This window comes from Cuculus canorus, chromosome 1 (genome assembly GCF_017976375.1).
Source record: "Cuculus canorus isolate bCucCan1 chromosome 1, bCucCan1.pri, whole genome shotgun sequence".
NCBI classification, from domain to species: domain Eukaryota; kingdom Metazoa; phylum Chordata; class Aves; order Cuculiformes; family Cuculidae; genus Cuculus; species Cuculus canorus.
The window spans coordinates 11,996,771-12,019,776 of record NC_071401.1 but is presented as its reverse complement, the minus strand read 5'-3'; the positions used below and the strand labels follow the sequence as shown (position 1 = coordinate 12,019,776).

General features: G+C 36.6%; 1 protein-coding gene across 1 annotated transcript in view; it reads left to right on the top strand.

The window, feature by feature from the left end:
* Positions 1-1,647: 1,647 nt before the first annotated feature.
* DEUP1 (deuterosome assembly protein 1) overlaps positions 1,648-23,006 on the top strand; it is a 40,582-nt gene continuing 19,223 nt past the window's right edge. Inside the window, exons 1-6 of the mRNA XM_054084546.1 lie at positions 1,648-1,703; positions 6,531-6,702; positions 8,072-8,167; positions 13,573-13,707; positions 16,865-16,978; positions 19,356-19,568. Coding sequence (XP_053940521.1) covers positions 1,648-1,703; positions 6,531-6,702; positions 8,072-8,167; positions 13,573-13,707; positions 16,865-16,978; positions 19,356-19,568 — 786 coding nt within the window. The remainder of the gene's footprint in view (positions 1,704-6,530; positions 6,703-8,071; positions 8,168-13,572; positions 13,708-16,864; positions 16,979-19,355; positions 19,569-23,006) is intronic.

Below are 23,006 nucleotides of genomic sequence, written 5' to 3'. Positions count from 1 at the left end.
TGGTGTTCACTGGATCCAGTGCCCCTGTGGCAGTTTCCCCTCCATTGCTGTTCTTTTTTTGAGAGAATGGTGCTGTTGTTTTGGCTGTGTCACCTCAGGTACCCATGTCCCACGGAACCAAGAGGTTTGATCCTACTGCAGTGCCACCTCAGATGCTGATCTCCCATGGATCCAAGGATTCTGCTCCTGTGGCAATGTCATTTTGGGTATCGATCTCCTGTGGAGACAAGGTTGCTGATCCTATGGCAGTGCCACCGCAGGTTCTAGTCCCCTGTGGAAGCAAGAGTGCTAGTTCTCTGGCGCTGTCACATCAGATGCCGGTCTTCTGTGGAGCTAGTGCACCTGTAGCTGTGTCACTTTATGTGCTAGTCCCCTGTCAGGATAAGGATGCTGGTCCTCTGGCAGTGTCACCTGGGATGCCCATTTCCCGTGGAGCCAAGAGTGTTGATCCTCTGGCAGTGTCACCTCAGGTTCTGATCTCCCATGAAGCCAAAGGTGCTGATGTTTTGTCAGTGTCACCTCGCATGCTGGTCCTTTGTGGACCCAAGAGTGCTGGTCCTGTGGCAGTGCCACCTGAGGTGCTGGTCTCCTGTCAAGCCAAGGTTGCTACTCCTGTGGCAGTGTCACCTCAGGTGCCAGTGTCCCCTGGAGGCATTGCTCCTGTGGCAGTGTCATCTCGGTAGCAATCTCCCATGGAGCCATTTCCCCTGTGGAAGTGCCACCTCTAATTTTGTTGCCCTGTGGAGCCAAGGGTGCTTGTTCTGTTGCAGTATCACCTCAGATGCCAGTCTCCCATGGAGGCAAGTGTGTTGGTCCTGTGGCAGTGTCACCTCAGGTGCTTGTCCTTTGTGAAGCCAATGCCCCTGTGGCAGTGTCACCTCAGGTGCCAGTCTTATGGATCTAAGGCTGCAGTGCCGTGTGACAGTGCCCGCACATCTGTATGTACGGTAACCCATACCCTGCAGAGCCCCACTCTTCACGCCTACAAGGGATCAGGGCTGTTTCATGCCATCTTGTCACTCATAATGTGGCTGGTTCCGGTTCTTACATACAGCCAGACTTGCCGCACATCCTTGTGTCCTGGTAGACCCTCAGAACTGGACTGATCTCAGCAACAGTCTTGTTCTAATGATTTGCTGAGGGTTGTGTCTGAGCACCACATCCACTCCTCAGGGGAATGAATAGTCAACGGGAGACAGAAACTGAGAGTAATTATAGCCCTCATATACCTTAATTATGGTGTGTGAAGGTATGAAAAATGGCTGATAAATGCAGCCATGGATCTATGACAAATTTTGGGGTTTGTGGTTTACAGTGTCTTGGCAAGTCATTGACATCACACAGCAGACAATAATTCAAAACAAACTGTTTGTCATGGACATCCAGGGCTATCCTCAAGCTAGCATCACTTTTCATAATTTCAGTGCTACACCAAGTGCGAGAGCTGCTGGGCTTCAGAAGTTTTCATCTTGTCCATTCCAGCCTGTAGTCAGATCTACATTTCCCTGCTCTATTGTTGGCAGAGGGAGAATTACAGAATTTGAAAGGGAAGCATAGAATTATCCAGTATGAACCACTTGGCTGTGTGATCGCATGCATTTAGGAACCTGAATTATTTTGTTGTTGTTGTTTCAATAGGCTAGAAGGATGTTCTGTAGTATGGAGCAGGACTTAGGAGCGTTTCAGGAACAAGTTGTCACTAAGTAAGTAATGACTTAATGTCTGGGAGTTGAACATATGATGGAATTGAAATAAGTGGCTTCATCAAAAATATGAAATGCAAAAAATTAATGATTTTAGAAGCAAACATGATTCTTTCTCAATTTCTTCTGCTGTTTTCTATGCAAACTGGAGAGGTTACTGATAATTAAAACAACACAACTTATTCCTTTTGCTAATAATCTATTGACTGTTTCTGTTAGTTACTTATAAAATATTCATACATGAACAAAAGAGGGGAAAATGAAAGCTATGTGGGGTTTTATTAGAATGTTAAGAAATGTTATTTTAAATTGTTTTGAGAAATAGTTGAAGTTGCTAGGCTACAGAGGTATAAACTTAGGTATCACAGCTCTTAAAACATTCACAAGTCTTAAAAACAAGGCTATTAATTGCTACAGCCTTAGTCCTATTTTGCACGGGTAATAACCACAATTGTTCTTACCAAGTATTAAGCGCAATTTTCATCACAACACAAGCTTCTTTTTTGATATAATCCAAATTTAGATCCTTTAGTGTTAATCTAAAGAAATAATTAGTACAGCACAAAATTTTTCTAAAGGGGCATAAACAGGGGTGAGATTAGATCATCTCATCCAGCCCATTCAAGGAACTCAGTGATATAGTTCTGTAATCCTCAACATAAGAAGGATATGGAGCTGTTGGGACAGGTCCAGAGGAGGGCTACAAAGACGATCGGAGGGCTGGAGCACCTCCCGTACAAGGACTCCAGCTTTCCTGTAGGCCTCCTTCGGGTACTGGAAGGTTGCTATAAGATCTCCTTGGAGTCTTCTCTTCTCCAGGCTGAACAAGCCCAACTCTCTCAGCCTGTCCTCATGTGGAAGGTACTCCAGCCCTCCGATCATCTTTGTAGCCCTCCTCTGGACCCATTCCAACAGTTCCATATCCTTCTTATGTTGAGAATTCCAGAACTGGGCACAATACTCCAGATGTGGCCTCACAAGAGAGGAATAGAGGGGCAGAATCTCTTCCCTCAACCTGCTGGCCATGCTTCTTTTGACGCAGCTCAGGATGCGGTTGAAGCATCCACACAAAATGGTGGTATCAACTACCAGGGGTAAAAGCATCTGCTTATATTAAGGCTTAGTTTGCATAGTCATTTACAGTAGAGAAGAACGTTGGTTAGCTTACTGTTCTTCAGTGATTTACTGGTGGCATGGTCACCAGTTGAAGACTCACTGGCAATAGGGATGTTACCTCTGAGTTCAAGGCTCGGTTTTTCTTTGGTTAAGTGCATCTCTGCAAAAGTAGAGTTCATAATTTCTTAGCACATTCTCAGTTGCAATGTCCCCCTGAAACATATGCTAGGTTGTAATGTTTGTGACACAAAACGGCATTCTGTGCTAATTTTGTGTATTGAAATCTTCTCCAACACTTCCTAGGATGGTACAGGCATACTGCTGTGCTTTTTACCATCAACCCTCTTGTAGGCTGTGACTACATTATTCAGATGCTGCACCGTCTTTTGTCTCTGTTTGACTGTTTCTATGGCAATTGTTTCATAAAATAATAACAATGTTAATTTTAAGGAAATAGCTATGCTCATTTTAACAAACCATATTAGAATAGCTACAAAATGATTAGCAATCATGAAGGTATTTCATGTGCTCACAGAAGTGTGTACCATCAGTAGTGAAGAAAATACATAGTATTTAAATTTTTGTAAATTAAAGAGCCAATTAAGTAACAACCAGTGGCTATCACTTTTGGGGAAAATGTCAGTGAGATAAATAATATTGTTAGAAGGAAAATGGAACATATCATAACTCAAAACAATGTTGCAACATTCATAGATTATTTTAAATAAAGAAATTTTTTTATCAAAAAGCTAGATTTATTATCATGAAAAGTAATAAGCTGCAATACATTTTGCATCAGTTTAGACATCAGGAGGGATAATTAACAAGTTTATGAAAGAATGAAATTGCTGGTTTTATTAACAGGAAATTTAATATAAGCCTCTAATCAAAAGCAAAAAAACAGAGACTTGAAAATTATGCAACAGTATGAGGAAATGGAAATTAAATAATTAATGGAAATGGAAATTAAATGGAAACGGAGATTAAACTTCAGTTCTATGATGGTCATTATTACAGACACATAAAGTTAAGAGAAAGCAGGTGTACCAATAACAGTTTACTAAAAGTAAAACCGATTGAGATAAGGGAGAGAGAGCTGACAGTGGAGAAACAACATTGGTTTTATTTGTACCTTTGTTTAGATATGGCAGCAATTGGATCTCTAAATCACTCCGGAGGGAAAAATGCAGAAATTTGCACAGCGATCAGATCATACCATTGAAAAGAGTAATTTGAAGATTTTAAATGAGAATATGCTCTTTTCATGGCCAAGATAAGGTTGCAGCAACTAAAGATGACACATTTCAATACACTCCAATATGTTATAAAGACAAGATAATAGTGCGTCTTTGAAAGAAAGTAATAAAGCTGTGTATTAAGGTAATTTATAAGTAGAATCTCTTATTAAGGAAAAAAAAAGTAAAGCAATTAAAACTAAAGCAGGAAACAAGAGAAGTATAAAAAAGCTCAAAAAGAAAGTGGAAAGGAAGTAGGAAAATTTATCAGCAGTTAACTCGTATGAGAACAGGATATGCAGATAACAGATACCACTAAAAAAATTGTGTGGAGAGTGAATGCTTACAGAAAATGAAATGGAAGATATAATACTCCTCAAAAGTTTGAAAATTCACCACATTAACCCACTGGCTAAAAAGTCAGTGAAAAGTTTTCCTTCACTTCAGTCAGATATATGCCCCTTTTGGTAGTTAGTATAAAAATACCTACATCAAACATTCTATGAGCTGTGAACATACTAAAAATGCGTAGAAGTTGTGGTATTTGAGTACCATCATGTGATATGTAAAGGATAACCAGGCAATCAGTGCTAGTCGGCATGGGTTTATGAAAGGAAGGACCTGCTTACCTAACCTGATCTCCTTCTATGACAAAGTGATATGCTTAGTAGATGAGGAAAAGACTGTGTATGTTGTCTATGTAGACTTCAGCAAAGCCTTTGACACGATTTCCCACAGCATTCTCCTGAAACTGGCTGCTCATGACTTGGATGGGCGTACTCTTCGCTGGGTAAAAAAAATGGCCAGATGACCAAGCCCAAAGAGCTGTGGTGAGTGGAGCTAAATCCAGTTGGCAGCTGGTCACAGGCGACATTCCCAAGAGCTCAGTGTTGGGGCTGGTTCTGTTTAGTATCTCTACCAATGATCTGGATGAGGGGTTCAAGTGCTCCCTTAGTGAGTTTGCAGATGACACCGAGTTAGGTGAGAGTGTTCATTGGCTTGCGAGAAGGAAGGCTCTGCAGAGGGACCTGCATAGGCCGTAGCCATGGGCTGAAGCCAACTACAGAGGGTTCAACAAGGCTGTGTGTTGGTTCCTTCACTTGGGCCACAACAACCCCAGGCAACACTACAGGCTTGGGGAAGAGTGGCTGGAAAGCTGCCTGGCAGAAAAGCATCTGGGGGAGTTCATCAACAGACACCTGAATATCAGCCAAGAGGCCAACAGCATCCTGGTGTGTAACAGAAGTAAAAAGTGACAGGACAAGAGGAAATGACCTCAAGCTACACCAAGGGAGGGTTAGACTGGATAATTGGAAATATTACTTCACTGAAAGGGTTGGCAAGCATTGGAACAGGCTTTCCCAGGGAAGTGGTTGAGTCACCATCCCTGTTCGCTCTTGCACCCCAACATTTTGTGACTGAGCGTAATGACTGAGCTATAATTGAACATGTGCTCACTCATCAAGCAATCAAGTTGATCTCTGTGACAGTTTAGAACATGTTCTATCACCATCTCTTTGTCTCTCCCCCCCAACTCTTGGTTCCTGAGCTGTAGGGTTAATCTCAGGGTTTTTTTGTGTTGGGCCTTCTACTGCCTATGGGCAGTATAAGAGGGCAACTCAGAGGGCAACTCTGACTGCTTTCAGTTTCTGAAGACCCTTCTAATATAACATAAATTAACGATATATCATTATTTTGTTACTTTGGAGACATCATATTTCTAAAGCAACAGTGTAAAACATTGTGTATTCATAACAATGAAGTTGTACTGTAAGGGATATATTCTAAATTTAGTCTCAAAAGTCTGGGGAAAAATCTAATATTTATGTTGCAGATACTGTACAAATCTCTAAGAAATCCACCACATAGCCCCTCAAAGACAAATTCTTTCTCAAAATGTGCTTCTGTGCTTCCTAGTAGAATTAAAACTTACTAGTATTACACAAGTTGCCTTGTTATTGAGGTCCATTTTTTGCAAAGAGAATAGCAAAATGGGATGTAAATGTTGAACTAGCAATTAAGAATTGTGTCTCACTGTCAAGCCAACTGTTTAACAACTTCCTCCAATAAACTTGGCTTGCATCATTATGTACCCTTAGTGGGAAGTCCTGTGCCCATAAGCAAATTAATATTCAGCTTCTCCAGCTCTTGTCCATTGAGGTTTGAGACTGGATACTATCAACTCAACCATGCTAATTTGACAATTCATCCCTGAAAGAGTGAGAGGATATCAAATAGCATTTAAAGCTAGGCAAATAGTCCAGAATATGCTAAATACTCTGATTTTAACTTCAGACAAACTTAAAGTAGGTGAAGTGAAAGTCCACCTATATTTGAAGGCATCATTTCTTTCTTTCTGATATTGAAAAGTGAGTATTTCCATCTGAATTAAAATAGACTCTCAGCAATGTAAATAAAAATTTGTTTTCTCCCTTATTCTTTATTGAATAATTAAATCTATCTTTTATATTTTTAGAACTTCTCCATGTGAAGCTGAACTTCAGGAGTTAGTGCATCAAATTGACATTATGGTAAACAGCAAGAAAATGGAATGGGAAAAGAAGATGAAAGCATTAGAAACAAAGATATATATCCAGGATCAAGAATTAGCAAGTACCAAAATAAAACTGGATCAAAAAGGTCAAGAGGTATTTGAGAATATCATGTTCTTTAAAGAAAGTATCTGCTCTTGGAGTTACTTAATAGTATGCTCTAAATGCTCTATAAGAAGACCTGTTTTTTCTTTCATAATGCCAAACAGCCCTTAAAGGTCATTAATTATCTTTAGTGTTTCATTTCTAAGTGTGCTTCTGTTCTGAAAATATATTGTAAAAATGTCATTGAAAGTCTCGTATTTCTTTGATTTCCCTAAAGTCTAAATCAAATATTCTCGGTTTCGCTGTAACAAGATAATCTGATTTTTTTTTTTCTAAAAGCCAACACTTCTGGTTTCATCAGAAATTCTAAATGTATGGTTCAAAAAGTTCCATAAAATTATGTCTTTGTAATTCCTGTTCATACCTGACTTTTGTCATTTTGCACTGCATACTGCCTTTGTATTATAATTTTATTATTAATAATGAAGATTCAAATTGTATTTATTAGACTTGCTTGTCAAACTGAAAGCCCCAGTGAACCTGGTGTGGTCCATACTTGACAGTCTTGAGTAGGGCATTCATTGCCTACTTGAGTAGGCATTCAGAAGCATTGGAAAATCCTAGCACAGGATTCAGTTCTAGTTCAAGACATCCAAAGTTAGGTGTTAACACATAGGCATCCTTTAGTGAGCTAGGTGTTTAAATTGCCAGTGGCAGTTTTGAAATTGAAGTAACTCTCCCTAATGAGCAATTAAGAACTTGTCCTTAGCCACTGCAGTCAGCAGAGCCTAGAGAATGATTCAGCTAGCCAATCCTTATAACATCAATCTATTTACCTGTACAGGGATGTTACCTGAAATATTTTAGCATATTCCATCTAACTTCCAGCTAAACCTCTAGAAAGCATAGGTTTTCGTGTATGCTCTTTGTCATGTTTCTCAAGTCTCTGTGAAACTCTCAGTTACTTCAATATATCTCAAATGACACTGTACCCAGGGACCTAAAATGAGTCTACAGTGTCTCCTGATAATTTCACATGAGTAGTTGAAAGTCATTTATATGATTATATAAACCATTCAAGCCAAATTTTCATAACGGGACAGAGCAGCTTATGCATATATTTGGGTCAGAAATGCTTTCATTAAGTGTTTTTTCATGACAGAGTCATACAGTATTATCATTAAAACATAACATAAGCATACAATGAGATTTTTTCCATAAAATCCTTAGCTCAGCGTTGATACAATTGGAGGTATCTGGTCATATCCAGTTTTATTATCAAGTTACTGAATGTATATATATTTTCAATACCTATCTTTTAAGCAACAGTCTTCTTTCAAAGTTTAAATGACTATTCCAAAAATGACATATCCTGGAACACTTCAGAAAAGGTAAATCTGAATGCTTATTCTAACTGTAGGTGGGACTACTTCAACAGAAACTGGAAGATTTACAGAAAACTAAATATGAAATGGCTCAAAATTATGAAACTCAGCTTCAAGCACTGAAATCTCAAGTAAGAAAAATGTCAGGTTTATATTTTATGATTGCTGTATAGAGAGCTTTTGCATGTCTAATGGTATAGATGTACTTTATGGATTCTGGAAAGATGAATTTTGTCAAACAAACCACAATGACAACAGCTTCCTACCAGGCTCCATTATCATTTCTGTACTGAAATGTCCAAACTCTTTGGATGGATTTTGATGTGATTGTGACATCTCTTATGAAGACAGATCCTTGATTTCCTGACTTTGGACTAATAACCTTAAACATTGATGAATGAAGAAAATAGATAATTAGATTCATGCTAATAAGGCTTTGATGCACATTAGGAAATTTTAAGACTGAAACATTTCTCATCATAACTTTACTATAATTTTTCTGGGTGTTGTTTACCTGATTTACAGGGATTATTAAAGTGGTCTGCTAGTTTTCCATGTGGGAATATAGAGTCAAAACCAGAGTAACCTGGGTTATTGACACAGAGAATTTGTTTTGACTTTATTTATTTCAATATGCACTTGCAGTCTGGAAAGCCAATTGTATCTTGGGCTGCATAAAACCAAACATAGCCCATAGGTCAAGGGAGGTGATTCTGCCCCTGTGGTCCACTCCCATTGGACCCCACGTGGCATACTGCTTCCAGCTCTGGGGCCTCAGTACAAGAAAGACATGAACCTTTTGGAGTGGGTTCTGAGAAGGACCATAAAAGTGGTCCCTATGAAGAAAGATCGACAGAGCTGGTGTTGTTCAGCCTGGAGAAGAGACGGTTCTAAAGAGACCTTGTTGCAGCTTTTCAGTACCTAGTGGGGCCTTAAAGAAAGATGGAGAGTGACGTTTTACCAGGGCCTGTAGCAACGAGAGAATGGGCAAGGCCTTTATACTGAAATAATTAGGTTGTACATAAGAAAGAACTATTTTTTTCGATGAGGGTGGCGAGGTACTGGGAAAGGTTGCCCAGAGAAGCTCTGGATGCCCCATCCCTGGAAGCGTCCCAAGGCCAGGTTTAATGGGACTTTAAGCAACTTGATCTACTGAAAAGTGTCCCTGCCCATGACAGAGGAGTTGGCCTGGATAATCTTTAAAGATCCCTTCCAATCCAAACCATTCAATGATTCCATGATCCTGTTTGGCTGTGTTTGCTCTTTGTCTTTATTTTTGTTCCTTCATTATTTTCCACTTCAATCATGAATCTGAATTCTCAGCAAACTACAGCCTATTCTATTTCTCAGATTTTAGTAAGGTGACATAAACAATTCTGTGTTGTTTTTCCTGCTGTCTTTCATTGGATTCTCCTACCAGAGATTTAGTGTTATAGTTAAAAATTTCCAGTCGTGACACTTATTGTAGAATCAAATTGGATTGCATAAATTTGATATCATTATTTTCATTTAAAGATAATAACACTTACTACCCAGATCCATCATGATAATAAATGTATAACTTATGTTGTCTTCAATTTTTTTTTTTTCTTTTGTATATGGCAATTAATTTGGCAAATAGTTCTGTGAGTAAGAGAGAATGTTTTGGTTGTTATGTAATTAACACTTTTAGTCATTTGGGAAAGTGAAACAAAAGCTGTTTTATAATTTACACATATTATTGGAAACAGGAACAGCATCTCAGCAAGTTTATTGAGAAGATAAATATAATACAATGAAAAATGGTGTGACTTTTTACGTATAAGATGTAATGTATGCTTAGCAATGCAGAACTATCCCCCAAAATATAGTAGATCTCTCTTTTCTCATCCTTTTTCACATTTTCTGCAATATTTTTCACTTCCTAATGTTTTTCTTATCACATGCTAAAAATGAGTAGGTTTGTATTGCATGGTGTTGCAAAGAACTTCACTGAAATTTAACTTTATGAAATTGAAACTTACGGTCATTTTTCATAAAAACTTTTGGTTTGAAGTTGTCAATCACCCAACAAATCCTTTCCACAGGCAAATACAATCTAGTCTTTGGGTTTTTTTTCAAGGAATCTGAAACTTCCTAACCTACAAGTTTCCCTCTATAAACCTGGTTATACTTCTTGCCAAGATTCTTCATTTTAGTTACCACTCAGACCACCTAAGCTTGCATTGAGTTTCCTGATTGCTTCTTCTTTTATCTTTATGCAAGAAGTTTGAATATCTAACTCTTAAGAATATACATCACTTTCCTAATCGATGCCTTCAAACAATTCATTCTATCATCCTTTTTACTTTACCAAGGGTTCCAGCATTGATGCCATCTGAATTTTATTTTATAGTTCCCATTTTCTCCGTTTTCAACAAACTGTATTTCTTCATGACGTGTCCATCCAGTACACATTGACCAAAGAAGGAAACTGTTAAGTGCCTGAGTTAGGAGGCCTGTCTAGATTCTCTAGGTGATAAACAGAAAGTTTGCCTGTCAGAACATTTCCAAGCACCTATGCCAGACAGTAGAACTATCTCTCTCTGCTCCTTTAGCTTCTACTACATCTCCTTATTGAGTTTCTTTCTTAAATTACAGTGCTGCAGCATCTACACTGGAATGACTTTAATGTCCCCAATTCTTAGCTGCACAAATTTGTATCTAAAATATAGAGCTTCTCTGACAATATTAATCTTTGCTTTACCTCTTTTGTCTGCCTTCTTTTGGTTCTTATCCTCACTTGAAAATTGTACCTCTTCCTGCACTGTGTAATCTTAAGAGCTACAATTTAGTTTTGCACAGATGGTGTGAGTGTGACTATTTACCAGTAGCATCGTCTCTTTCTCTGCAAAGGTATTCTTAAAATCCCTTCCAATTTTTGTTCCTTTTTAATCTTAGTAGAAACAGAAAGGATCATTTTTTTTCTGGCTGTGAGAATGGTAGGCTTTTCAGAACAAATTTCTCTCTTATCAATTGCTTCTGTGGTCCTCAGTGCTGTTTACCCTTGCTATTGATAAAAAAAAGCTGTTAAATGAGTAACATTGCCACTGAATTGATTGTGTGCCTGTCAAATGCAGTAAGACCTGTAAGTTTTTTTTGTATTAGGGAAATAATTCCTGATCTGTAACCAGAAACTCTGAAACCACATTGATGCTTTCATTCAAATGTATGATATTTTGTCATAATTAAATATTGAAAACTTTAGGGGTTCATCTTCGTTACATTCTTCATTCATTTTTTTCTATATTAATGTTTAGTGGTTATTCTCGTTTTGAGAGAAATCCCTCAGCAAAAGAACAAGAATACATTTTTGCTCTAAGCATTTTAGCAACTAATTGCCTCACTTAGACATTTAAAAGCTAGATGGCTTCGTCTGAGCTACCTCAGGCTCCCTTTAGAATCAATAGAGGAAATGAACACCCCTAGAATATAATTCATGTCAGTGTATGACGAGAATTTAAGATAGCTGAAATGACTAAGCATATGAAGGCAGCTTTTTTAATGCAGAGGAGCTCAGGTTTGGATGTCTAAGTTTCCGAAATCTAAAATTAGATGAATCCTACCCCAGAACTCATTGGACCTTACTTTTAAAGCAAATATGTAGCACTAAATGGAAAGATGTTCTTGGTCTTTACTCTAGTTTGTGGTCATGATAACATCCAGACTCTAATGCTTCTGAAATATCCTACTTTCATTAAATACAGTAGTCAAACTAAATTTTCTTATTTAGCCCATTCTGTTCCTTTCCAGGCTAATCTGCTAAGTGTTGGATCCTGTATTTTCTAGCTTTTTTAGAATGAAATATCTAATACCCATATTCATCTGGATTTGCTCTTCCCAGGCAGTTGACATGTGCCATAATATATTCAGGAGAAAAAATTCTGTTATTTGAAAAAGCATATCTTTCTTCCAAAACCAATGAGTTCCATTTCAAATATTTTATTTTAACTGTGTTTTCTGACAAGGTCAATTTCAAATATAGGCAGCTGCTCTGCGAGACTTTTGATTTCATTTTGAAGGTGATATCTCAGCTCTGTAAATCCATTCAGAAATTCCAAGTTGATCAAATCCATCTGTGGACCTCCCCATTTCATGAAACTTTCTGGTCTAGAACAATCTATCTTCTGGTCATGCTCTCAATTCTTTTTGCTGTTCCTATTATGAGTTCCCCAAATGATCTCAAATATACCTAGGAAGTTTCCAGATGATTTTTAAACTCCAGTTTCTGTTCTGTATCTTTTATGGACTTTTTCACCACCTTTGTTATCTGCACAGACCTCAATTGCTCATTCCAGGTAGGTTCAATAGGATTCCATTCAAATTCGAATTGCTTCCTTGAAAGTAATTTCCTTTCCAGACTGCTTAAGCAGTTAACAAAAATATGAGATTTTATGGAATTTGTTTAGTTAGATGAAGAACTTTATTTAGAATCAGAAATTTTTAAGTAAAGCCGTAATTATTTCTAAGCCTAAATTTAAAGGAAGAAAACGAGATACGTGATCAGTGTTGTAACTTCTTTTCTAGTCAAATTCTTTGCTGAGTTCTTCCACTCTTCTTCCTTCAGACCATATTTTTAGTGTTTCCTTTGTCAATATCCTTGGCTTTCCTTTTTTTCTGTTTTTTTTCAAAACCAGATGTGCATATCTCTGCCAGACAATGCCGGTTTGTGGCATCAAACCTGTTAACAGCTAATAGTCGTTTTGCTTGTGCCATATAGTTGACTGTTGATCAGACCAGCCTTTTTTCTGAAGAGGCTGGTACTTTTACTGGTACCTTCCCTTCTCTGCTGCCGACTCCTTTGCATCTGCCTCCTGGTGATCATGCTTTCCTGGTGAGATCGACAGTCACAGCAGAATTAAGTGTCAAATTTTCATAGACAACCTTTGATATTAAATGGTTCCAGAAGAATGCAATCATCACAGCCATATCATTTCAACAACTTTCATGATAAAAAAGAAACATGCAAGTTTAAAATATGTAATGATAATCATGCTTTCCTGGTGAGATCAACAGGCACAACAGAATTAAGTTTCTAATTTTCATAGACAACCATTGGTATTAAATGGTTCCAGAAGAATGCAATCATCACAGCCATATCATTTCAACAACTTTCATGATAAAAAAGAAAATGCAGGTTTAAAATACGTTAATGATAATCTTTCAGTCTATTTAGTAAAGCACCCTTTAAAAATGTCAACACAAGATGGCAGTAAACAAGTATAGAACATTTCATCTAAACATTATAGAGGAAACGACATTCTGGGTAACAGCCGGTAAAGAACTTAAACAGAACTAAATACCTATCAAATGAACCTGATTGAATGGTTAGTTAACATTTATGTGAAAGCCTACCCTTGTTCATCTCTAAGAAATGAAATTTCTTAATTGATTCTTTGTTACATTGATTAAATACTTAGAATGCTGAAGCTGCATTTGGCTCTTCTGGTTTAAAGAAAACTGTGCATGTAGTCACCTTTGACAGAATCTGCATGTTCAACTCTGCTTTCATTTTTAGTTTTCAAAGTTGACACATAGTTACAAAAAGCTGAAGGCATATCAGTTAAAACAAACAATGGCTGAAAGTAGAGAAAAATGTGAGGAAAGTCTAGAGACACCATCTGAACGGAGAAATTTGTCCAAGAAACTGGAGGTAAGAGTGCTTTGTTATTACATTCCATTTTAAAAATGCCCTTAGAACTAATTTGTGGTTTACAGATGTAAACTTTAACTTCCATATAAATAATAGTTTTACATGAAATTATATAATTTCTTGCTCAGGCAAGATAAGGTGCATAGTTTAATAGGTTTTGTTCTTTTATCCAAGCTTTATTAGTAGTTTTATGTAGTAGTTTTTAGTAGTTTTATAAGTTAATACAGATAATTTTCTTAGTGAGTGTAACTATAAATAAATTTTTCTTTTTTCTGGATTAATATATGTGGACTGGATAATAAAATCTGCTGAGACTTGAGACCTTTTCCACATGCAGGGTCCTGTCATGTAATATCTACCACTAATTCAAATTTGATGAACAATTTTGACCGTGTAAGACTAGATAGGAAAAGGGTTTAGAAATGAAAACCTGATTGCTATACACATATCTTGTCAGCACCCGTGTGCCTGAGGCAATCCACAACATCAACCACAGTACCTAGTTTCCGTAGCTAATGCGTGAGGAAGGATTAGGCACTTAAAAATATACTACTTTCTGCAAAGTCTGGCATACTGAGCGGAGCCTAAATACTGTGAGATGCTGAGGATAGGATTCGGTTATATTCCCTGTCACTCTGAACATAGAATGGATTTTAGCTGACTTACTCTTTGATACAGGAAGGTACCGATTTCTGATCAGAGTTCCTGACCTTGACTTTTCAGAGTTAGAAGTTACTTTACGATCTGTGTAATAATCAAATATTTATTGGGCCTGCAGGAGAAATAGCTAGCACAGAGAACAGGCATATAGACAGTGTGCCTTCAAGTGGTGGTCTTGTCCCCAGCTACACCTCTGGTTACAGTCATGGGTGCAGAAACTGGTATCCAGTCTAATTTCTTGCAACTGAGTGATGTAATCTCTAGCTGTGCTAATTTTTGCCTTTTTAACTTCTCCAGTAAATTTGCTGGTATCCTGTGCGAAGTGAAATGACTTCAAACAAAAAAAATTCAAGAGCCTGTTGAAAACTATCAGTTGTTTGTTAGATAGGAAATAACCATGAGAAGATTCCAATTCAGATTCTGTCTGCAGAGTGGGTTATTAAACTGAGTTTTCCACATATGAGGAGAATAGCCTAATCACTAGTCTGATGAAGCATAGGAGGATCACAAAAAAATTTGCATTTTCTCTGGCCATCCTGTGTAAGGACCATAATAAAGTAGTGCGTCCTTTGAGGGGTTACCAAACTGGATCCTGCAGGGAAAGTAAACTGAGGATTACCAGTTGAAAGTGTGAGCTAGTTGCCTGGTTGCTAAGCATTGTGAAGACTTACATGCTTATGATGTAAATTTATGATATAGTTTATTTAGAAACTCAGATCACTTCACAATCAGAAATTTAAGATCTAATAGATTTTAAGTACTTTAATACTTAAGCTGCAATTAAAAAGGGATTTAGGATCTTTATTGTGGACCTTCCTATCTTCTATATTATTCTATAAGACACAGGACTAACTTGTGTGACCTTTATGTGACTGTTCTAGGTAAAAGGACACATGCTAGCCACATCTTAGCTCTACACGATGTTCCAGTCTCTTCCACATGGAAGCGTCCTTACCATGAGAAAGGCTACTGTGCTTTGGGCTGCAGCATAGCTGCCAACATCTGTTGCTACAAGAATAATAAATGGGTTATACATCTATTGTTGACTAAATAGATCACTATTGTGAAACTATCTGATCCAGCTAATTTGCAAACGACCTTATTCAGGATTAAAATGTTAAAATAAAGTAATGCAATGCTATAATTTGATTAATTATGCAGTATGAAAAATGAGTGCTTGGAATCTATTCAGCAAATTCTAGTATTCAGGAAATAATTGCCGTGTTGAAAATCTACTAAGCTCAGTATTGCTGTAGTAAGGTCTTGAACCTGCAGCCTTCATTAAGTAGTCTGAAACTCCATTTGTATCACATTTCGTGAAGTGGGAAGATGTTTATTGGTTTAAAATGACAGAGCAAACATTAGGAAAGCTATAAGAGAAGATTTGTATTAATCTGTGTTGGAAAGCATTTGATTTTGTTTCAGTAGCAAATAAAATCTTATATTTTAAAGTTTACTGAATATGCCAGTTTAGGACAACTATTGAAAAATCATCTGTCTTTTCAGAACCAACATTTCCATTGTGACTATAGTTTTTCTAAACTGTAATTTTCTTACTTATTTTGTAAGGTACTGCCTTTAAGTCTAGTTGCAAACATACAAGATCTTGTATGATTTAAGAGCAACTTCAAATACACCGGAAATGGGAATAAGAGTGCGAATACAAAAACAGTATTAGATAAACCTGATATAATAGAATTTGTTATACAACTTTTTGTTTAAACCACATGAACTCTGAACCAGAAGCAGCAACTGTAAAGAGAGTAAGAAGTAAAATTCATTCACAGTAGCTGCTTTCCCATTTGAGAAGGAGAAGGAGAAGGAGAAGGAGAAGGAGAAGGAGAAGGAGAAGGAGAAGGAGAAGGAGAAGGAGAGAGAGAGAGAGAGAAAGAGAGAGAGAGAAAGAGAGAAAGAGAAAGAGAAAGAGAAAGAGAAAGAGAAAGAGAAAGAGAAAGAGAAAGAGAAAGAGAAAGAGAAAGAGAAAGAGAAGAAAGAGAAAAGGGAGAGGGAGAGAGGGGGAGAGAGGGGAAGAAGAAGGGGGAGAGGGAGGGGGAAAGGGAAAAAAGGAAAAGGAAGAAAGCAAGCACTCCCAATATTTGTCTGAGTATTAAGGGTTTCATTCCCTGCTGATGACTGTACTTCACACTGATGCAACTTTAAAGTCACAGGAACTGCCTTGCAAAACATGGGTATATTGTAGCCATAGCTCTAAGATCTACAGTAATGGAAGTGATTTAAAATATTTTATAATTTTTATTCAATGCTTATGTCTACTGCCTGATATTTTCAGATTGTCAGCCATTAAGACTGGGTTTTTTTCTGGTAGGGATGGCTGAATGTCTGATTTATATAATTGTTCTTTTTTCCTCTTTCCACTTATAGAAAGATTATGTTTTAATTTAAATAAACATATTTTTCTTAGCCCTGTATAGATTATAATGTTATTCAGATTAAGGAAAATATTATTTTCCCTGTGTTTACTTTTGCTGTCTTTCAGGAATTTAAGGCAAAATCAAAAGAATTGGATAAGAAGGGAACAATCTGCCAAAAATATCACCTTTATTTAGATGATCAACGAAAATCATTATCTGAGAAATGTAATTTATTTCAGGTAAAATTCCTACCTTCCTGCTTTGGAAGATAATGAGCTGTTAGGTTGGCTAAAGTTGGTTTAATCTAATTTAAACATTTGAACACCACGAAGCTTATAGTAAATCTCACAACACATGAATATATTGGTAGCGAATACATTGATTTAGGTAAGGCAGACCCATAGTCAAAGATCTAATTACACATATTGTTATTTGAATTTTATTTTTCTCATGAGGATGAGAAAATTAATAAGTATCATGATGATAATTACAGTATTTCTGAGCAAAAAAACTACTAAAAGCAATGCAGGTTCCTTGTTATTAAGTGTACTATAGAAATACTTTTTTCTTCTATGCTATTTACTAAAATGCAATTAATTGTGATAACAAGTTATGGAAAAGTGTCTTAGCAAGTAAATAACACATGCCATTACTCTGTTGATTCACACATAGGGTTTCCTCAAATCTAAGATAACCTTCATTTTTCTGAAGATCATAATACACATTAATGTAATTTATGCAGAAAAATGTATTTCTGTGTGCTACTCCAAAATCACACTTGGACTTGTTTGTTGGATCACTTATCTGTTTTTTTTCCATATTTTTCATCTTTCAAGTTACCATTCAGTCCTTGGTTGACTCTCTGATTCTTTTTAACTTGCCAATTCACTTACTGATTTTTTTCACATAGTCTATTGATCTAGCTTTTCTATTTTTTAATTCTTTCCAATCCAGAACAACATATTGATTTAATGATGTCTTGATGACCTTTCTACCAGTAAAAAGAAAAAAAAACATATAACTTAGAAATGAACTGGGCCACAGGACAGCTCAAAAATTAAGTAAGGGGAAGCCAATCATGTTGCTGACTGGTAATCCCCTTTTCCACTGTTGCTAAGCTTGTTGGATCTTAGTACACTTTCTTAACAATTCCTATGGTTTGCCCATATCCAGCTTTTGTTTATAGCTGGTGAAAGCATCATATTGTAACCATTGAACTTCCATAAAAGTGTTAAAGCAGCAAGGCTTTGACTAGACAAAGCTACTGACTGATGCTGATTATATAGTTAAACAAGTCAAAATAGAGAACTCAAGGTGATCATCCACATTTTTCTGTTGAAGCTTACATCGCCGCCATCACTGAATTTTTTTGAGGACAGCTGTAATATAGCAAGGACTAGTTTATTAAATAGAAGTCTGATGGACTTTTACCCCTAAACTCTTTCAAAGCATTAGTTGATCCTCTGTCTTTCTCTCTTTCTCCTGAGAAAAAGAATTCCTCTTTCATGAGGTCTTCGATTTCCAGCTGGGTCTTGCATTATGGTTTTCACAGGATGCTTTGACATTTTGATGTGTCGGATTCCATAACTTAGATGTCAGTGGGAACTTAATTTGTTATCTATAGAAATTAAACTTTCCTGCAAATTTCTCTGGCTTTTTATTTGATATGCATCAAGCAGTCAGTTCTACATAGGTATTCAGCCAACAGAAATTATCGGAGCATATTCGATGGCACCGAAAGCTGTCTAAAGCACACATTTTTGCAGCCCTTATCAGTGACATACAGTATTTGCATCCCTGCGCATGACATGTGGTTTCCAGGTTATGTTTGGTTGTCAGTTTTCAGATAAATCTCAGTCTTTTGAAAGATTACTGTTGATTGTTAATCTCCAAGTAGAGGGATCAGTATAGATAATTTTTTAAATGGCAAAACCTGTTACCATAGTAATTATGCTTCTTCATGATGCCTGTGAATTCACAAATATTGGAAATACCAATTTTCTGAAGTTTTGGGTATAAGATTTTAATTAGTACAAGAAACTGAGTGGAGTGTGAGACACAGCAGAACGTGCAGATGATTCTTTGCCAGGTTTAAGGATAATTATATCAAAGAAGTACAGTTACTGTAGTAACTGAGCTGTTTGTACATGAACTATGTCATCCTAGCCCTCTAGTCAGAGGTTAATATCTATCCTGAGGCGCACACACAGAGACAATTCCTTCCAAGTTCAATGAATCAAAGAAAACAATTTCTCTTAAATTATTTTTTATAGGTAACTGCTTTGAGTAGGTCATCATAATTACCTTTTTCACATTTGGAGATAATTAACATTAAGTGCTAGAGAAAAACACAGCAAAGGAGAAAAATCCCTGAAAAAAAACCTGTGCCCTTGAAAGTTCTGGAAATATTTTTCTTACTGAGGGCAAAGAGCCTGAGACTAAGAAAAGGAAGTGTTCATTTGCGAAGTAGTGCAAACTGTTCCACTTGTGCCATCTTTTCTGAGCAAATGTTGGTAAAATCAAATAGCTTTATTAGTATTTTAATAGTAATGGTTTGGTCCTAATAGTTTAAATATAGTTATTGACTTTCACTTAAAAGATTTTCTTGTTTTGTAGAAGCAGATTCCTAACCATCAATTCGAAATAAGCAATAAGAAACAAACACAAGAAGAGAGAGTTACCTATGGCCAGCCTGAAAGCAAAATGGATGAGTTGATTATTGAAAAGCTAAAGGCAACTGTGAATGAAATAGTAATAAACAAGGATAAACTAGAAGAGGAAAATCTGAAACTCCAGGAGGATCTGAAAATGTACCAAAACCAGTGCCAGGTAGTAATACTTTTTCTTTTTCATTATGACAGTGGAATTACTGTTAAAGTGTTAATTACTTAGAATTCTACTTTAAAAAGTTGTACTGAGCTGCCTATATGAAAGATCTGTGCATTAGATTTATTCTTTGCAGAAACACAGAATGAGCTGTGAACAGTACAAATTTTTGAGTTACACTTAAAGACAAAACAGAAATATGTTTAGTAGGTAGTAGGGTATTTTATTCTTGTCTATCAAGAGTTTTGTTACTTTCTTGTATCTATAGCGTCTACAGGAACTTTGCCTAGTTCACTTGGTTCCTTTTATATAAATGTCTTCTGTGAAATATTTTTATCTGATTTACACCTTGTTACTGTGCCACGCAGCTGGTAAATAAGTGTGTAGAAGGGTGTATGGCATACTTTATTATTAAGAAAAGATTTTGCAGTCAATAGATTTTTAAGTTGCCAGCCATGTGAAGAACCATTGGTTTTTATCTCATCCCTGGTATACCATTTCCCACTGTAGCACTGATTTATGAAGACAGTCATTTGGGCCTCTTCTTTTGGTTGTGTTACATGGGTTGTGACAAGACTGAGATAATACAAGATCTTTACAAGCTTTTTGTATTGGCTATGTTTGAAACAGATCAGGAATGAGATACTCATTGCTATTTTTTTCTGGCAACATATATAAATTAAGCTTTCACTTATATATTTAAGTACTTCAAGGTTCAGAAATATGTTGAGTGACCTACAGTGACTTTGACTCTGGAGAAAGATAATCTATTTCTGTTTATAGACAACCTTGCAGAGTTATAACTACATATGCCATGTACTGTATAGGAATTAACGCGGTGGAGGTTAATTTCAGGTGTTGTCAGCACAGCCAGTTTTAGCATGTGTGGTTTTTATACATTTCATTTGCACATTAGATCACAGAGTCATTTGCATTTATAGAAGTTACCAATATAAAAGCAAAAATCTCTGTTTTGAGGCTGGTTATAAGGGCTGCAATCAAAAGCAGTGGGACTAGAATAAGGAGTAGACCTGATTGTAGCAATTGGGGTAGGTGGACATTTATCCACCTACTTGTGGCTGAATGATTGAGAGAGTAGATGTCACTGTGCTGTAGTCCTTAAGAAAATCATCAAGCAAGAGGATTTTTTTGAGTTGTGAATGGAATACAGGAGCTGTAGGAAACACTGAAGACATTTGAAGTAGAAATGGAGCTAGATGTATGTAAAATTATCATCTAAAGGGCAGAAAGTTGCAAAATAACTGTGCTGGTGGTGTGGAACACTGCTGCATTAGTTGGAAAATATGCTTTTTCAAATAGCTGTAGAAAGGAAACACAAATGTAAAGTCAATGTGTGGTGAAAACCTGTAGCTCAGAAAAAATATTTTTTTAGGTATGCCTGTATGAGAAAGAAGGAAGCGCCAGGCTTGCTGTCAGCCACAAGTATGCAGGTTTGCATGAAGGAGTGCTTTGTGGAGGATGGGAATAGTTGGACCTGGTGTGAAGGGAGAAGTAGATGGGAATCTTAGTGGGGCGAAGGCTGATGGCCATGGCAACAAGCCTACTGTTGTGCCTCATAGATTTTCTATGCCTATGACCATTTCATGTCTGCTTCTAAATAATTTCTCTCATACGATTAATCAGCAAGGAAACAGTGATAAAATGAAATAGATGGAAGACCAATTTGTTGGCTGTACACAAAATACAAACTTTAGAAGATCCAGGCTGAGACTGCAGACTGCTTCTCTGTTATGAATGGTCCAACCAACTTCATTGCAGCCATACGTAATAGACAGCCCGAAAACATCACACAGGAGGCCTGGTTCCTGAAAAGTCTGCATTAAATCAGCTGCTGGACACTAATGTGCATAGAAATCCAGCATATAAGTGTATCAAAAAGACTGACCATCTTCGAGTAGAATTAGAACAGGAGCTGATCAGGGAATTTTTGAGATTCTTTTTTTTGTCAAACATGGCAAGCTACTTGAAGCAAAACTTTTCACAGAAGAAAAGAGAGTATTTGGTAAAATTTTCAACTCGAAACAGACTCTTAAAATTTAAATATATTAGATATTTCCTAAACAAAACTTTAAGTTTTCTTGTTGAAGTGTAAGTTTCATTTTGGCGTTTCAACTAGATGCATCACCTATTTCCTAAAATAACAAGTGATACATATCTAAATGTTTTTATTGAAGTGATGTGTTAAACTCTTGACCTAAAGCTCTGTTTCAATAATTATTGTACCTGCTGCTGTGGCTGCTGTTGTTCATGCTTTTACTATAATCCACAGAAGAAAATACAATCTACGTAAATGTGAATGGTGACTGCCGTCTGCCACAGGTTATATGACTTCCACCGCAAAATTTGCAGCATTCTTTCTCTTTATCAACCCCAGAATTAAATCAGAGGGATAACCCTCCCCCAGATTTGTATATCATAAAATAATTGCAGCTATTTCTTGAATGTTGAAGTTATGAAGATGATCATAAGCAAGTCTTGCAGACAATTTTTAGCAATTCATTAAGCTTCATTTCACATGAATGTAACCAGACTTGCATTTCAGAGTTTGGAAAAACGCTCTCAGCCTTAATTTAACAAAGAATAAGATGAATGAATCTGTATATGCAGCCCCTATAAAAACACAAAGGCACTTCATATCTGCCTTCAGCAGCCTTTTCTGCCAAAGGAAAACCACAGGCTTCTTGGAAGGAAGGTTGTTCTAATATGAAGCTCTAAGGGAAATAAACCTTTGAAGTTCCTTGCTTGCGGTGTCATTTCTGGATTCCAGTTGTCTTTTGTCTGTTTAAAGGCTTTATTTTTGCTTCTAAACATAGGAAATATTTTAAAATGAAATGCATGATTTAAGAAAAATATAAGTATTTTTAGTGCAATAGTTTTAAAGGCAATGGATACTTGGAAAAAGTCTTTTATTTTTTGATCTGGAGCATGCTTTTGGATCTTGTCTGAGAGGAAATAAATATTCTCCAGATATTATTATTGCAAGAATCTTATTATTATTGCTGCTTTTGTTGTTTGTGCATTTCCAAGTTCTTATCTTTAGTATGTTTTAAGTATTTTGTGGGGAGATAAAGATTTTTGGGGGGAAGTCAGATTTTGTGATGCCAATTATAACATGTATCTTCAGATTGTCTGTCACGGTATCAATCAGAAATTAAATGTAAAACAAAGACAAGATTTTTGGAGTCCCCAAGAAAAATCTTTGTGTGACTCTTCTGAAATTTTGTGATGTTCATTTAAATAAGCAAGTACATCCATGCAGATAGAATTAGTTTTGGAAATGATTAAGCACAGGCCTTAGCAAAGTATTTAGGTCTAGATGTATCTACTCCAAGCTTCCAGGCAACATTTAAGGAAGATGTTCTCCTAATCCTGCCTTAGTAGAGCCTTGTACTTTTCAAGTTTATAAAATTGGAAATTCTG